Source organism: Phalacrocorax aristotelis, chromosome Z (assembly GCF_949628215.1).
Source record: "Phalacrocorax aristotelis chromosome Z, bGulAri2.1, whole genome shotgun sequence".
NCBI classification, from domain to species: Eukaryota; Metazoa; Chordata; class Aves; order Suliformes; family Phalacrocoracidae; genus Phalacrocorax; species Phalacrocorax aristotelis.
Window position 1 is genome coordinate 31918531 of NC_134311.1, and position 18047 is coordinate 31936577.

At 43.5% G+C, this 18047-nt stretch overlaps 1 protein-coding gene and 1 long non-coding RNA gene across 2 annotated transcripts in view; one reads left to right on the top strand and one right to left on the bottom strand.

Moving 5' to 3' along the window:
• LOC142050689 (uncharacterized) overlaps positions 1–18047 on the bottom strand; it is a 655132-nt gene that overhangs the window by 144157 nt on the left and 492928 nt on the right. The window lies entirely within an intron of this gene.
• Positions 340–18047, top strand: part of CHSY3 (chondroitin sulfate synthase 3) — a 176980-nt gene continuing 159272 nt past the window's right edge. The window contains exons 1-2 of the mRNA XM_075078530.1: positions 340–1166; positions 2569–2852. Of these exons, the coding sequence (XP_074934631.1) occupies positions 428–1166; positions 2569–2852 (1023 nt within the window). The 5' untranslated portion in view covers positions 340–427. The remainder of the gene's footprint in view (positions 1167–2568; positions 2853–18047) is intronic.

Here is an 18047-nt window from a genome sequence, read left to right on the forward strand (position 1 = left end):
TGCCACTTCCCCGGCTGAAGGGCTCTGGCACAGGCACCCGGCGGCGGCGGCGGCTCCCTCCGGGGTGAGGCGCTCGGAAGCCGCGGAGGAAGCCGGCTGAAAGGCGAGCGCAGAGCGGGGGGTCGGAGCCGCAGCCGCCGCCGCCGCCGCCGCCGTGTGGAGGCGGCTGAGCGGTGGGAGGGGCGGGGAGGGACCAGTCGCCGCGGTGACAAGGTGCCAGCGGAGCGGAGGGGCCGCCGCCAGCGCTCCGCCGCCCTCGCCGCCCGCCCGGAGAAGTTTGACTCGGGAGCAGCGCAGCCGCCCGGGCCGCCGCGGCGGGGCCGGGAGCCGCGCCGGGAGTCGCCGCGCCCGGGGCCGCCCGCGGCGGGACGGGGGTCGCCTCCGGCGGCGGCGGCGGCGGCGCTCCGGGAGCCGCCCCGCCCGCGCCATGGCAGCGCGGTCCCGGAGACCCTGGCTGAGCGTGGTGCTGGGGCTGGTGCTGGGCTTCACCGCCGCCTCCTGGCTCATCGCCCCCAAAGTGGCCGAGCTGAGCGAGAAGAGGAGGCGCGGCGCCAGCCTCTGCTCCTACTACGGCCGCTCGGCGGGTCCGGGCGCTGCCGGGGGCGCGGCGGCGCCGGGGCCGGGGCCGGGCGGGCAGCGGCCACCGCCGGAGGCAGCGGCGGTGCTGGGCGGCGGCACGAGCTTCAGGAGCAGCCCCTGGGAGCTGCCGCCGGCGGCGGCGGCGGCGGAGGGAACGGTCTCCAGCCCGGCCGCCGGCGGGGAAGGGGAGCCGGAGGAACAGGAGGAGGACGGCGGCGACAAGCGGAGCGGCCGGCCCGGTGGCAGCCACAACGGGAGCGGGGACTGGGGGGGTGGCCCGGGCTGCGCCAAGCCCCGCAACTTCCTCTACGTGGGGGTGATGACGGCTCAGAAGTACCTGGGCAGCCGGGCGGTGGCGGCGCAGCGGACGTGGGCGTCCTCGGTGCCGGGACGCGTGGAGTTCTTCTCCAGCCAGGGCTCCGCCGCGCCCCCCGGGCTGCCCCCGCTGCCCGTCGTCGCCCTGCCCGGCGTCGACGACTCCTACCCGCCGCAGAAGAAGTCTTTCATGATGATCAAATACATGCACGACCACTACCTGGACAAGTACGAGTGGTTCATGCGGGCGGACGACGACGTCTACATCAAAGGTGACCGGGGCGCGCCACGCCGGCGGTGGGGAGGGAGGGAGGGGCGGCCGGCCGAGGGGCCCGGCGGCCGGCCGCGACCGGGACGTGCCGGGAGACCCGGGTCCCGCCGCGCTCGGCTGCGCAGCCGGAGGGTGCCGGCGGTCCCGCCTCGTCCCGCCGCCCGTGGGGAGAGGTGCCGGCTGCCTCCTGCTCCGGCCGGGCATCCCCCGCCGCTGCTGCGGCTCAGCCCGAAGGCTGCGGGTCGGTCGTCCTCGGAAACAGTGTTGGCAGCAAAAGTTCTCGGCTGCTCAGCGGCACTTGGGCTGCGCAAACGCAGCCTCGGGAGGCTGCTTGTGAGGCTGCTGCTCTCCTCCGCAGCCTGCCTCTCCGAGGGGTGCTGCCCCGATTTCCCTGCGAGGTCTGTAGCCCCCTGAGAAAACGATGCTCTGCAGCCCGCTTCCTTGTGGCCTGCGTTTGTTGCCGCTGTTACTCGTGCCGCGTCCCGCTCCTGGGAAAGACGGAGAAGCTGAAGTTGTAAGCGTCAGCCTCGGTGGCGGGCGTGGGCGCTTGCAGCGCTGTTGAAAGTTAGCTGGCGGTACCTGTGCGCTTCCCGTCTTGTCGCTTGGTTTTGCTTGGGTCGTTTAATGGGCTGCTTGCTTGTCAGCTGTCGTTCGTCTGTGAAATACTTACACACGTACACCTGCATATCTGTATCTATATTCGGTTGCTGACCTGAGAGTTGCTGCTCCTTTCTTTGGCCTCTTTTCAGAGGTGTAAGGACCCCGTTTTTAATTGGTTCCCAGGTTCCGAGTTAAACCTATCCAGAAACTTTTAATTTCAAGTAAATACAAAATCACAATTTCTTAAATAAGTGAGGGGTTTGAAGGAAGAGTGTGTAGACACTGTAGCACTGGAAATACCTTTGGAAGGAGCCTAAGTTTTACCTTGTTCCGACAATTACTCTGTAATCAAACATATTTGATTGTTCCAGTCTGTTAAAAAAATAATCCTATTACAATAATACCTGACATTTCCCCTCTCCTTCCTCCCCAGCCTGGATCTATAGTGGCAAATTGTCCTACTTTAAAGAGAGTTTTAAACTAGCAAGGGAGTGCTTTCCATCAGTGTCGGCTGAACAGAGCAAGGTTTACTGGTGAAGTTAAGCTTTGATCATATTCTGGCTTCTGCCTGTATGCAAATGTCATTGTAATGCTAATTAATAATAATAATTTTTAAAAAAGTCAACTGTGAAAGGTAAACTTGTCCAAGGATATTGTCAGTTGGGCATAGGATACTGCATGGGAAGTGATTTCCTGTGGCAGTCTCAGGTGCCTGTTGCCTTTTTAAAAAAGCTTGAGGTACAGGAAAAGAGATGGCTGGTGGACTAGGCAGAGGAATACCAGTAATCTTTTCTCTTTTTCAGGTGAAAAATTGGAGGAGTTTCTTCGCTCACTGAACAGCAGTAAACCTCTGTATTTGGGACAGACTGGTCTGGGAAATATTGAAGAACTGGGAAAACTTGGGCTGGAGCCTGGGGAGAACTTCTGCATGGGAGGGCCGGGAATGATCTTCAGCCGGGAGGTCCTGAGGAGGATGGTGCCACATATAGGTGAATGCCTTCGAGAAATGTACACCACTCATGAGGACGTGGAGGTGGGCAGGTGTGTCCGAAGGTTTGGAGGAACTCAGTGTGTTTGGTCATATGAGGTAAGTCGCAGTAGAAATTGCACTCTGCCGTTGGTTTACAGAGTTGCACGTCTTGCAGCGTAAGTAGCTGTATCCGCAGTCTCTTTCCACCATAATTATGTTTTAATGCATGCATCAGGATGTAGACTGCAGACTGTGAGGAAAAAAGAGCGGAAAACATTCATGGCATGTTGCTGCAAGCATATTTATTTCTACTCGTGCATCGGTGACAGTGCAGCCATGTTGTAAGGACTGCGATGCTGTAAGTTGCTAAAGCATCACCTTGAGGATTTCTACATATAATCCTTGACAGGACGCTGCTGTCTTTGATGTGTGCTGTTTCTGGATAAGCATGCAGTATATCTGTCTGTTCTGCATCGCAGGTTCTTAAAATATGTTGTGCTGTTTGAAGAAGAATTGCCTGTATTTTCTTAATTACTCAGATGTATTTTAAGGGAGTACATTACTGGCAAAAGCAGAAATAAGGGTTGGGTTTTTTTTTTCCCTTGTACAGAAAGGAAATTGGTTACACTGCCTGTGCCTATGACACACTGTTAACGGTGTTTTTCATAGTGTACAACAGTGTTAAAATGTATTAAGGACACAGGCAGAGTGACAAATCTTCCTATGATGAAGTCATTTTGGGAGCAAATGACTTCATTCTGTAGTAGCATTTTCTAAAGTAGTAAAGATGTGTTGCAGTACCCAAAAAGTTTGTTTGCAGTGCTGTAACTAAAATTCAGGCCTATTTCTCTGGAAATACTGTGGTTAGTGGCAGGACTGTCTTTGTAGATAAAAATAGACTAAGCATGCAGCTGCCAGAAAGGCTAAAGGGTGATGGCTAATAGGACGAATATGAATTTAGTTATTTTGGCTGGTTCTTTATAATATTAATCTATGCTTGCCCTTGTGGCGCTCCCTCGTTAGGCAGGAAAAATAATTTATATGGGCCACTGAAAGAGGTTATATGCTATTAATGACAAAAAGACAGGGAAAACTAATTAATTTTGTGGATAAGTGTTTTTCTGAATGGCCTGGGGGACAGGTGGCCATTTAAAAACTGTGTTTGGTGGGCTACACTGCGTGTAAACAGGTGAATGAAAATGATTTTTGAATAGTTGATTCTAACTAGGTAGAAATCTTAGAGAAATCTTGCCCTTTACTTCACAATAGAAGGGTGCTTTTAGAGACAATTTCAGTAAATATTGTAAATGCCAATGTAGAATAATACACCCATTGCCCTGCTAGGGCAGGGAAGGCATTTATCATGCAGGTGGGTATCGCTGTAGGCCTAGTGGTTCTTAATTGGACTTCCAAACAGCGCGCTACGTTGGTGGCTTAATCTTACACTCTGTGTTTGGGCTGTGTCTGTACACGGTTGTTTTCAAATCCTTTCAGGCATGTGATGCCTGCTGATCTGTATAAGATAGCAAAATTGCGATTCTGTCTTGATGTCCTATCTCGGAAAGGGCTTTGGTTTTATTTTTCTGGTTTGTATTCTTGGGAAGAAATCTGGGGAAGGGAAGAAGACTGGTAAGAGATAACATTATCACTGTGGTTGTAATTTATGTTGATATTGAATCTCAGAGAATTTTGGCTCCAGGCACTGAGTGTAAGCAGGACAGAGCGAAAAAATATGGTTACTTTCTTCAGTTTTGGAGACTGAGTTATAGAACTGCCCAGAAGATCATCTTGTTGTGGTAGGATTGGAACCTGGAAACAGCAAGTTTTTGGAAAAAAAACCCCACGTGTTTTTATGGGATCTGGAATAGAGTGACACCAGTCTTGACTGTCAGTTGCTCTTGAAGGTGCTAGGTCTAGACAATGAAGAATGAAAAAAGGGAAAATGCGTTAGGCATTGCAATAGCAGTTGCTCATTTCTGACCAGTATTTCCATCTGTTAGAAGAATCTTTGACTCTGTTGCTGGAACAGGAGATGCTCCAGAAGATGCAGATGATTAAGACAAAGCTGCGTAGGATGCTATGCCAGTGTTAAATGTGTGTGGAAGGGAGGGAGCGAAACAGGGTATGTGAAGAGATAGAAGTTACATTTGTGCTTTGGCATAGTTTGTGTTGTGCAGCTGGTTGTTTCAAGCAGTCTAATATTGCACTTGAGCAGATTGATGTGTTGCAGGTTGTTAAATTAGTCGGTGACAAGGGTGACTTTTTAACTAGGGCACTGAAACTCTTGCTGTGTACTTTCTCATTCCTGCCTTAGATCAGCAACACTCTGTGTGCTAGAAGGAGAGTTATTCCCTCAGATACATGTGTGCAAAACCAAAGATGGGAGCCAGGACTTTCTGCATAGCCAGTCGCACTGTGGTCCTGAAGTAGTCTTGTTGTATTTAAGTATTAAACTGGATCCTGTTGAGCTGTAAGATTTTTATGAGCTTTGCTGCTTTTGAGGAGATGCATAATTTGTATTTAGTATGGCTTGCTGAAGACTAATATAAACTGGAAACAATTCCATTAAAATTCATAGAAGCAGAAAAGCTCTAGAAGAGTTGAATTGCTGTTGCATCATTTTTTACTAGGTTTCTTTTCTAAGAACAGGAACGGAAAGTCTCTTTTTGGTGGGGATGAAAGAAATCAAAGAGGTCAAGAGAAAACCTGATCTTTGCTGGGTGGCTCAACCGGCATAGCTAAGACTGGCTGCCTCTCAGGGTTTATTATGCCTCTGTTTAGAGGTAGCTAGTAAGCTGTGCTAGCTTATACCAATAATATGCTTGTCGGCAAGGAGAGTGTTGCAACTTCTATTTTTTTGAGGGGGCAATATTTTTTTTCCCTGAATGAATAAGAAAAGAAGAGGTGTTCAAGCCTGCAATGAGCCACTCTTATTCTTGGGGCTTTCTAGATTTTAATTGTTGTTCTGCCAGATGTGAAGCCAGGGCTGAAGCCTGGGTCTGCCACATACCAAATGACTTATGGCTGAGGCGATGAGTGTCTCTCTGTCTCTGCTGGTGGAGCTCCTCCACTTTAAATAAGGAATTAGTCATTGAGTTGCTGAAAGAGTGAATATAACAACAGGCGTTTTAGGGCACTTGTGCGGAAAGGAGACAAAACCCTGCCCTCAGCTGCAATTTGACAGTTGCTCTGAGCTGACGTAAATATGGGCTTTCACTGAAGGGTGCTTCCTCCTTCTTTCAGTTGCTGTCCTGTTCTGCAGGACTTGTGCAGCCCTGTGGTGAGCTGGAACAGGGACGGGATCCACTTGAAACCTGAACCTGACCGAAAGTGTCTTCTTCAGCTCAATCAGTACCCACTGCAAAGCTGTGCTGAGCACGAGCATCAGGAGAAAGAAGAGGTGGTCACATTCAGGCAGGAATGTCAGAGCAGAAGAGTGTCAAACTGCCCTTCTTGGCAGCAGCCTGCATTGGCTGGAAGCAACAGTTGAACTGCAGCCTAAATCTAGTAGGTTTCCATGCAACATGAGAAAATACCTGCTAGAAGCATTGTATTTTGGGTGGATCATTTTCTTTCTCCAGGAAATCCATCCTTGCTCTGTATATTTTTCAATTATTATCTTAATTTATCCTCCAGTTTTGTAGATGCTGTAATGATTAAGGTGTAATAAACCTGACGAATTTGTCTAAAATATCAGTATAAAAAGCCTTTTTGCTTTTGTTAGGGGTTAGCAACTTCTGATTCCCAGAATCAATAACAGTAGAGATTTAAAAGGGCCTTTTGCTTTTGTGCTTTCAGAATCCACATTTCAAGCTAGCACTCTCTCTTCCACTAATTTTGAAGCCTTGAAATGTCTTTCTTTAAATGAATGAAGCGATTAGCTTGATTTTAGTGACTCATACTTGTTTTATGCTTTGGAAACAAATACATAATAAAAAACCTGAGACACTGTGTTGTTTCTCGCTTTGGTGTTTAGGAGGGTCTTGACTATAGAGGGCCATTTGGAAAAAGAGGCTGACTCTTTCACTGAACCTACACATCCACCCCTTGCGCTTTTTTTTGTTAATGGTGGTGTGGTTTCAGAAGACCATTTTGTAATTTGTAACCTAAGTTTGTAACAGACCAAATAGCGTAGTTTCACAGTAGGACAAATAAAATGCATTGTATGAATTACATGGCTGTAACAATTTGAGCAGAAATCAAAAATTGTTGGGGTATAAATACTGACTATCAGGAAATGAAAAATGGTAAATGCAGCACAGAAAGATTTCAAGGCCATTTGCCACTGTATTTGGGACATTTGTTCTAATGTTAAGTTTGTAAAGCTTTTCTTTTTGTAGCCTTTTTTCCCTTTCCGTGGGAGAAAATACCATAGAATACCTCAAGTTAGATGGGTCCCATAAGGATCATCAAGTCCAACTCTCGCTACATTAATTTTAAACTTAAAAACTACGTTCATACAAAAAACTACATTAATACAAAATGCCCTGTAGACTTTCAATCTTTTGGTAATGCGTATGTTGATATTGAAAGAAAATATTGTACTTTGTACATACAAGCAGTTCACATTAATGATTGTATCTGTTTTCCCATTTTTTTTTCTTTTACAAAGTTCTATGGCAACAATAGAATACAGTCGCATTACTACAATGCTTTTTTTAATAATACAGCTCTCTAATATCCTATTTGTTGTTGATTCCCAGTAGTTACAGTAAACATTACAGTAAATATCCTGGGAAAATGCCTATTTGGATCAAACTGCATGCTCAGAATGGTTCCCTTTGCAGTACAGTGATATTGTGACTGTCTCTGGAGGTGGTGGAACCTTTGTATGCCATCTTCTAGCTTCCTCTAAAAACACTTTATCTGTTCCTTTTTAATGCCAGTTTTCCTTCCTGATGTATTTTAATTTTTCATTTAGGTCTTTGTTGAAGATGTTGGTGGATCACAACTCAGCTCTGAGTTGAACACCACACCAAACAGAAGCATTTGAGGTGTGTTTGCCATTGATGATGATGAGGTGGTATTTTGCTCATTTGGGTACTGGAATGATCTGTCTTGAAGCATGGTACCCACCCCCTCTTAAGCTGTTGGTTTTGGGCTGCTTCATTAGGTGGTTACATAAATGCCACCATCATTTTAAAAAGGCATAGAGCAAGCTATCAGTGACCCTATAATAGAAGTGCATGGAAGAGTGGATAATTAAGATTGTAGCAGGGGTCTCTGAGGGTGTATGGAGAGAAACAGGATGATCAGAGAGGCCTCAGAACTGTTTGCGTAAATGGCCAATTATTGATAGAGGATTGTGTATGTGCTCTCTTAACTATTTGTTATTAATAGCTATCTGATTACAGCAATGTTAAAGGTAGTTATCAAACTTTCTTACTTTATTGTGATTCTCACCTGGTTAGAAAAGTGAGTTCTATTTCCATATCATTGTAGTATAGTGTTTCTGTGTCCATGATACCGTTTAAAAAGCAAATAATTAAATGCATATTGCAGCAACCGTGGTGCTATAATGGGGTCATTATTCTTGCCCTATGTGGCTCTGTGTGGGCCTCATCTGAGCTGTCTGCCCCTGGGGTGCGGTGCAGACTCCCTGCTCTTTCCCTGGCCTTGTAAATAACCCATTGTCATTAATTTTCTTTTTTACCTGGGGAGTCTGGGGAGGTTGCCCAGGGAGGCTGCTCAGGGGTGCTGCCTCCCTTGAGTTCGCATATTCTGGGGACTCCTTGTCTTCTTGCCGCTTCTTGATCCTGCAGGATCAACTTGGCTGGGAGGTGAGGAAGTTCATGGTGGGAAAAGAGAGTCATCCCTGGTACTTCCATGTTATTGAGGGTCTTAAGCATTTTTCTGTGTGGCTCAGCAGGACTGCAAGAGGTGGAGGTACCTTTCTGGAGGGTCTTCATTGTGAAGAATTCAGATGGTATTCCTGCAGCTACCATGAAGGTGTGTGCCAGCACACGCAAGCCCATGGCTGTGGTCCGCTGTATGAGGGTGTCTTAGTTGCGGAGCCGAGAACTAAGGGCACAGTTTCTCAGCCAGGTTGAGGGGTTTTCAGAGAGTCCTGTATTTTCCTGCAGTGCCCCAAGAGGAAATACTTCCTGTGCCTTTTTGGAGTTTGACATCTGTGTGATTCTGACTGCTGGTGCTGAGTTACGACAGTGCTGGTGGACTGCGGGTGTGCATTTTCATGTCCATGATGTGAAGAAACCATGGATACACCTTCCTCTTAATGTGTTTTCCTCTAAGATGCCATCAGCTATTTATGTGCAGGACTGTGTGGGCTAGCTAAGAGCTTTCTAGTCTCTTTTGAATGTTTGTACATTCTTAAAGCAAATATTTCAAAGGTTTTGCTCTCTGAGAATAAGCTCTTGTTTGAATTACCAAAGCATCCCACAGGCAGGCAAAAGAAAAACATTAGGAGGAGTTCTTAAATCATTAAAAATGTGTTTTTAGTTCTGCTCATGGGTATCCTGAACCATCTGTCAACCTGGTCAACTCTAACTGTGTTCAACTTTTTTCTCATGTTTGCTGTCATTTTGTTGGAAATGTCTTCTCAAGGCTTTTGTGCAGTTGTCGTATTGGAGGTGGTATTTCCATAGTAGTCTAGTGCAGAAGGCTAGCTGTTCAAGTGTGTTTTAGAACTAGTGTTCAACATGAGACAATGCAATTGTGGCACAACTATTTTAAGAGTCATCTCATTTAAGACCTTAATGTCACCAGCCTTGACAGTGCCTGTCACATTATACAAAGAATAAGCTTGATTTTTAAAAAGGGACTTGCAGGTGAAGAATTTGTCTGCTTTAGGGTCAACAGTGGATTCAGTGCTTTAAGTGAATCCATGAAACAAAGCACAATGAAGTCCTGAAGTTTCTGCTTCTTACCCTGAAATAGTTTTCTGTACTTTGCCTTAGAATCGAGTAAACCAAACCACACAGGAAGCATTAGTTTCTGTAGGTATTCCCAAAATTATATTTATTTTCAAAATTTGGTCTTTCCTAGGTATTCTGAAATAAATTTCCCATTCATGCCTGTAGATTTGATCATGGTTCTTGGTCATACGTTGGCAAAGAGTTTTGTTAAACTGTCCTGCTTGAGCCTTTTTGAAGATGAAGTGTTTGTTGCAGAGTACCAAGTGAATCAAATAGTATAGAGCTGATCAAAGCATGTCTAGTCTTTGAGACTGACAAAGTTCAGTCAAAGACACTGATAACCAACAGGTTGTTTCCTCCTGCTCATTCCCAACCACAAGAGCTGATGGGTTTTGTTACTTTTTCTGCACTGTTCCTTGTATCTCTTCTTGTCCTGACTTAGAAAATCTCCCAGAGATAACTTTTTTTCCTGACTTTCACTTTACAATTTCATGTCTTTTGATGAGATCAAAAGACACTCTTCTACTGAAATAGAAAACACTCACAAAGAGAGAAGCTGGAAGTTATAAAAAAGGAGAGCTACAGAAATTACTTGAAATAAGTGCTAATTAAATGTACTTATGTTTACCTTGTTATTTCATTAGTTATCAAAAATAGATCTATTTCATTTTTTAGAAGAATAAGCTTTCAAGCTGCTCTCCCACTTCTGTATGTTTCTTGGGAATTTCCTGCAAGCAGACAAACACGTATAGAGTGTAGCTGGATCATTTTAGGTCTTCAGACTTCACTTAGTCTGTGGTTCTCATTACCAAACTGGTTTTCACCTATTTTCAGTTCTTCTGTCAGAAGGTATGTATTAAGTCATTGTCAGTATATGCTGCTGTAACATACGCTCTCAAATAGGCTTTAATGTAATTATTTGACTTCATTATATAGCATTAAATAGTCAAAGAATACATATACTAATTTAAAGTGTAGCCAGAACTGCTACACTTTGAGGAGTTTATTCCACCTGACTTGGCCTGGCTAATGTTTTAAGCTCAAGATGAGTGTAAAGGTTGGTTACTCTTTAATACATATTTGGAACTGAGCAGCAAGTAAATGTGTAGTTCCACCCTAGCCGCAATATTTTTGGCTTCCTGGGTACCACACTAAGACAAGATTTTTGGCCTGCTTTTAAGAATTATTCTAAAGCATACATATACTTTGGGAAACAAAGACCATCTTAAACTAGAGGTATAATTTTAGGAAATTCTGGAGGAGGAGAAGCAGCAGAAGGAGGATACAGGCTTACAGAATGCTGCTTTATGTATGATTTATTTTTGAAATTAACCTAGGAAAGGGAAGGTTACCTTTTCATTTATTTTTCAGTTAGTTCTTTTGAGACGCATTTTGTACAGTAATTTTCCATAAGTGTTGAAGTTTTACCTTTAGTAAATTAACCTTTGTGAACATTTAAAAATGGAAAAAAAAAAAAGTCTAAAGTAAGTCTCTTCTGGAATGTGCTGGTTTAACCAGGCAGTTAGAATCCTGAAGATTAAAAACTGAGGTACTGACTGGGCAGATTGTGTGTGTTTCTATTTGCTGTTATTTTTAATTTTTAGTTTGTGATAAAATATTTGATTTATAAACTTGGAAGTATTCCTTTTAATAATTTTCAAATAGAACTGTCATTTTGTGCCTTGGTTTTTTGTGCACTTCATACTTTGAAGGATTTTATATTTTCAGGATTGCTTTAAATTGCATCTGAGTCCCTAAACTTTTCTTGTTTCTTTATTATAATTTTTTTACAACCATTCAAGGGCAAATTAACATCTGAAGGAGGAGAGTTTGATCATCAGGGATGATGCTCCTTTTAACTCTGCATTTGCTGGTATCAGAGAGGTGTTTGTTCATGGGGCCATTTCTGAGTGTGGCATGTGTGAATGTGCTCCTCATGGCATGGAAGCAGATGCACGGAAGAAATGCAGCATTTCTTTAGTTGGCTATGTGGTGCAATGCAGTGGAAGTATTTGTGACCTTAACTACTACCTGAGGCATCCACTGTAAATCTATGTGCAAGGAAATGTTCATTTGTACGAACATATGCATATATTTAAAGTTTGTTCCTAGCTGATAACCAAGCTCCCAGGGGCGTAAATGAAGGTCCTTTGGAGCTTCTAAGCTGTGCTTCTAGGTGTTTATTGTAGACTCTCTCCTGTAACACTTAAGAATTTAGCTTTCAGCTTGTTTTTATTTTCACTTTGTAGTTGTATATGTGCCCTTTTGTTCTGTATATACGATAATTTTGGCTTCCAGCTTCAGTGTAACGTAGTTCTTCGGCTTTCCATTTTCCTTGAAAGCATTTTCTTTCCGGCTAAAGACTGTAGCGCACCTATTATCATAATAAGTTTTCATCACCAGAGGGGACTATCTTATGGACCAGCTCATATCCTGCCAGAATTGCACAGCTTCCTACTGTTGGTCATGACAGAACACAGTGGTGTTTTCTGTTACTTTTTATCAATTTTGTGGAAAATTTTCCGAAGTGCATGAGTCTTAGTTCCAGACATCAGGGGATTTAACTAGAACAGATGTAGCTGATGACAAAGCTTTTAGGAGTGTGCTTAACAGCAAATGAAACCGTTTTGTTATGTACTATTGGTATTTTGTTATTGTTGTTTTAAAATAATTTGTTAGTTATTAATGTATCTTGCTAGAATGAATGAAAGCAGGGGCTAGTATTTTGGATTCTTCTTTTCTTCTGCTCTGAGTTTTTGTGATTGAAGGTACTTTTCTTCATGTGGTAGGGGTAAATAATTGCACTTAGCTGAGGGTAGTTGAGTGTAATACAATGTCAAACAATAAAAAGTATTTTTTCTTAATATTTGGCTGTAGTAATTTTAGGAAATGTAGTATTAGTGTGTCCAAGAGGGTTATGTAAGTGCGTATGTGTTTCTTTTGTGGCATTTGATGCTGGAGATTTCCTTAAAATTATAGAGCTTTGTCTGTTACATCTTTGCAAAAATCGATTTCTACCTTCAAGAAAGAATGTACCAAAAATGTGCATTGGGTGTTCCTCCATCCCGGCCATGGTAAGTTGGTGCTCACTCCCTCTTCCAAATCTGTTAGCCTTACTTTTTAATGTACTAAACCCAAAAATAAACCTACCTTCAGACTCTGCTCTTAGCCTATCTGTGTTGTGCTGTTGGCATGTATGCTTGAAGGTGACAGCTCTGTCATGGGAGAGATGGGAGAGACGTGTGGTCTTTATGGGGCAGAGAGCCTTGGATGAGTAAGGGCTGATCTTCCTTCTTCAGTATGCTCATCAGCTATCCCAGGCCAGTCTAAGCTTCCTAACGTGTCACTGGAAAAATATTTTGAACAGCAGTGGCTTTATTATTTTAGCAGCCCCTAATGCTAGAAGCAGGGGAGGGAAATGCTGGAAGAAGGTAGGTTGGAATAACAGACTGATATCCCTTCGCTGAGTTCGGCATTTTAGAAAACAGCTGCTATGAATCAGCTGCTCATGGCTAGGAGTTACATTCTCACAAGACTTCTTCCATGAGATTTTGCCCTAAAATAGGATGTGGTGCTGATGTTCTATGTGTGTGTGTGTGTAGATGTGTGTATATATATGTGTGTGGGGTATGTGTGTGTATTTTTAAGAATAGTGCAGTGTATTGCCATTTGCCTTTTTGCTCCACTTTGAGCACCAGATAATCATAAAGACCATTAAATTTATGTCATTTAGCTTGTTACCAGCTGTTTCTGGAGACTGATGATTATGATAACAATTGTCTTGCCTAGACTTAGACCTACCTGGGTTTATTAGAACCTGACCCCCAAGTGAGAATCCAGTGTTATAATGTTGACTTGTTTCTATTAGACATGCCAGTTATCTTCCACAATATTCACTTACTGGCTGTGTTTTGCTAGTGGACTGAGGGATGTGAAACCACTTACACTCCCACATCGATCTGAATGGGATTTCTATTAGCTGTGTATGCTGTTGATAAAACACTGATAAAAGTTCACTGATTCAGAAGGGGAAAATCTAACTGAGGCTCTCAGAACAACCATGTTAAAATACGTTCCTGAGTGTAGGTTAGTTACTGACTTGATTAAATAGGAGGCCTGAAATTTTTCATATTTCTGAACATTGGTGATACCTACTTTGGAATCTGAAAATACACTTCAGTAGCATTCCTGCAGGTAAGTCCAGAACTGCAGGAGCTTCACACTCACCTCAGTTTGAAAGAATTTTGCTATTGCTAATTGGAATGTTTAGTTTAGTACTAAACTCACAATTTTAGTAAATAACTTCACTGTTAATTTTCCATTGCTAAACATCCTTTGGAGACCTACTGTTTTCCTTGGAAATGGACTTTGAAGAGATTTATTTGGAGTCTCTGCCATAAATCCATGGACTGGCCAATGAAAACAAACCAGCAGATGACTTCACCACTTTTAATACCTGTGTTACCTTCAGTGTAGGTACACTTGGTGTTCTTTCAAATTTGAAAGAAAATAAAATGCAGTGCCCTGGTTTGGGGGAGGAAGGGATTTGTGTTGTTTTTTTTTTTTTTTGATTTTTATTTAGTTGTTTCTGTTTAGCCATAATGCTACTAATCAGCTTGGTCAAAATAAGTCTTTCTCTGCAGACTAGGTACTACCTTGAACAAATGAAGTAACTTTTTGTCCTTATCACATCCACGATGATCATGTAGGTAGGTAAGAGAAATAGTTGCTGGATTATTTCATTTATATGGGACTAGTACAAGGATAGAATCCTACAGTGTTGCTCTGTTATTTTTTGAAGAGTTTCCAGAAAATTTATGTGTGTTTTGTAGTATAGTCATTATTCCTTGTTCACTGGGGATAAATGCATAGTAATGAAAGATGTCTGGTAGAGTTTTTGGCATCTGTTCATCAGTACAGATAATAAAACAGCAACACTATTGTATTTCTCAGGTTGATATTTGCATTCATTCACACATTCTAAGGAGGTATTTAAGATACCTTCTGCACTTCACATCATTCCTTATCCAAATGTACTGAGCGCTGTCGTGGTTTAGCGGCAGCTCAGCCCCACACAGCTGCTTGCTCACTCCCCCACCGGTAGATGGGGGAGTGAATCAGAAGGGTAACACTCGTGGGTTGCAACAATAACAGTTTAATAATTAAAATTAAAAGAAACAACAACAGAAATGCAATGTAAAGGAGAACAACAAGAGGCGCAAAGCCCCGGGGGAGGGGGAAGGGAGGGGAGAGGGGGAACGAACCGCCGAAACAAACCGCATGCGCCGCAGCCGCTCGCCGCCCGCCGACCCGACGCCGCGCCGCTCCCGAGCCACAGCTGCCCCCCCTCAATATACTGGTCATGGGGTCACATGGTGTGGGATGAACACGCCGTTGGCCAGTCGGGGTCAGCTGCCCCCACCACGGCCCCGCCCCTCCCAGCCCCCCCCCCCACCACCACGCGGCAGAGCGCGGGAAGCGGGAAAGGTCCCCGACCCCCCACGGTGAGGAGAATTAACCCCTTCTCAGCCAAATCCAGCACAAGCGCTATCTGAAATAATAGGGTTCTCAATTCTACCTGTGCTGTGCCACTGGAATACTATTCTAAAACTATGGCAATTGCCATAATAAGTAGCTTCTTTACTTACGCTTTTAAATTCTTCAGGGCAAATACACACCCATTTGTTGTTCTCTTGAGTTGTTACTAGTCACTTCACAAAGCTTTTGTTTTGTCCCTTGTAGTTACCCATCCATATTGATGAATGCTACAGAGCTTTTGTTTGGCGAGATGCAAGAATCCATGCTTTCTGCCCCACTTCTTCTCTTCATCATGCTTCCTTTCACTTGCCTCAGTCTTCTTTATTTGTTTTATTTATTTATTTATTTTAAATCTATGATCGGTATTAGGTATGGTACTATGTATAGGAACTCATCTGTAACTACAGTGGCGCTCAATGTTGAGTTTTATTATTGCAGCTCAGGATTACATTTACCAATTTTAAGGCTTCATCGCACTACAAATTCATCACTGTTTTGCAGTTGGTTAGTACTATTAGGTCAGTGTCATCTTTGTCCATTTTCGTCTATGGAGCTTCTGACTGGCAGAATATTTCACTTGTGTTAAAGTTTAATAGTATAGTAGTTGCATGTTTAATCCTGTTGCTATTGAAAAACTGTGCTGTCCTAAACATGATGTTGCAGTACCAGATAAAAATTGCCTTTTCCTGTGTGAAGGGAACGTGCCTGGTTAGCACAGTGACCTCCACAGCAAGGGCAGATGCTGCAGTAGTAGCAGAGGGAATGTGCTGCATTGCACATGTCCCACGTGGAAAATCCTAGCCGTTATTCCAAGTCTACTTTTACCTCCTAGCAGGCAAATGATGAGTGAAGAGGAATGATTTCATCTGGCAAAGAGCTTAATCACACATGATGTAAACTGTTGAGGGCTTTCATTCCAAGTAAAGGAAGCAATTCAGTGCATCTTAGAGGACAGTTGCCTTTTGGACTTTCAACTTTATACTCTGCGATTTGCCATTTTATTTTTTGCTGCTGTTCAGTGTGAAATTTGTGCAAATAAACATGTAGATTATCAGAAGTGCCCAGAGGAGCTCAAAGGACTGTCTTTGAACACTGGACTTTATTTTTCAAGCCAGTTACTTGAATCCCAAGCTGAATACCTGCGGAAGACAAACACGCAGTAGTTTCCAGTTTTGCTCTACAGCCATTGTAGCCAGGGCAAATACTGAATGAGTACTGCAGTCTGCTGGTAGAGTTGATGTTTCTGGCTGAAGTATGTTGACCGTGTAGGGCAGATCTTTTCATGCTTTGACTTCATACCTCATTTGGAAAACATAAGGATCCTGTGTGTACTGTTTATGAATGCTTTAATTCACGATGAATTGAAGTGGAAGACTCCAATGAATTGTTTAAGGAACTAAAGCTTGAAGGGGTGCGTATGTATATGCGTACACGCACATGTATGTGTATATATATATTAAAAAAAATGGTAGGGGAGCATGACAGAACTTTTTAATGTGACAGCTGGAGGTGATTTCCTTGAAAAGCCTACAACAAAATACAGACTTTTAAAAGAGGTTTTTGGATAGGTTGGAAAACATGTACCCATGAAAACAAGGCTTGCATAAATGCAAGGATTATTTCCAGCATTAATGCTTCTTCGGAGCTTTTCAACCTCAGTAGTAAGTAGCAAATATATGTGTATTAAATGTCATGTGTACCTGTATTTCTTAAGCAGTTTAGATCATGCCTGTGTCTTGAGGTTGGCGCTAGTCCTGCAACTATTATGAGACAAACAGCTCAGTCTTTGCACTGAGCGTACAAGCAGTCTGTTCCTGCCAGTTCTGGAAGCCTTCTTGGAAGAGAGGCGTCAACTTTTGCAGAACTGAGCTTTTCCTAAGTAAATAAAGTAATGCAATTGTAGACCTAAAGCTGCCTCTGGTGTCTCCTTGTGGTGACCTGTTACATGCTGCTACATCCTCAGGTATGAAAAAATCCCATTTTGGTGTCCTCTTGGCATTCAAATGATGAGATGAGCCATAAAACTCTTGAGGAAGCTTTGGGGGTCCATGGCACAGACAGGTGTTAAAAGCTACTGTCCATGACAGGTGGTGTAAGCTGAGCTGGAATGAGTCCACCTAGTTCCTTTGCTCAGATCAAAATCCCTATCTGTTTAGATCCTTTTCTTATAGCTGTAATGGGAAACCTGTGGCTTGCGGGACAGATGCAGCCCTCAAGTTTGGCATAGACTGTAGCGGCTTTTTTGTGTTTTGCTTTTGGCTCACACAAAACCGTGTGGTACCAAGAAACTTCAGCCAAGTGTTTGGTTAAGTGCAGTCCATCCTCACGCAGGGAAGGTTTGTCTCCTCTCCTATCTTACTCCACTTGCTCTCTGTATAGAGGGAGAGAACAGTGTTCATTCCTACATCTGATCTCTATAGCCTACTTTGTGGGAAGTCTTTTCCATTTGAAGTTCAGTTAAATGCATGTCACCTACTGAATATAGCGAGTTATTTTCTGCCATGAAATTGCCTTCTTGCTCAGGGCTCACACTCCCTTCATCTTCTGTCCCTTTCTGTGACTTTGCTCTTCATGTTCTGTTGCCTCCTTGTCTCGTTTGCAGTAAAATTTTTGCTCTGGCTTTTGTCTTTGCTTTTGAAGTGACATGGAAAGCTTACAGAACCTTAAAGAATTGCTCAGCATTACTGCAGGAATGAAACTGTTTTCATAAAAGCTACAATCTGTCTATAAAAATAAAAAAATCTTGTTAATGAAATAGATGTGCAATGGAAACATGTTAAAGGAATGACATGGGCTGTTAAAGTTTCATTCAGTGGTTTTAATGTACCTAGAAAGGGGAGATGCCATTTTCAGTGCGTGAAGCATTAATACCTTTTGGAGGTTATTGAGGAAGAAGTAC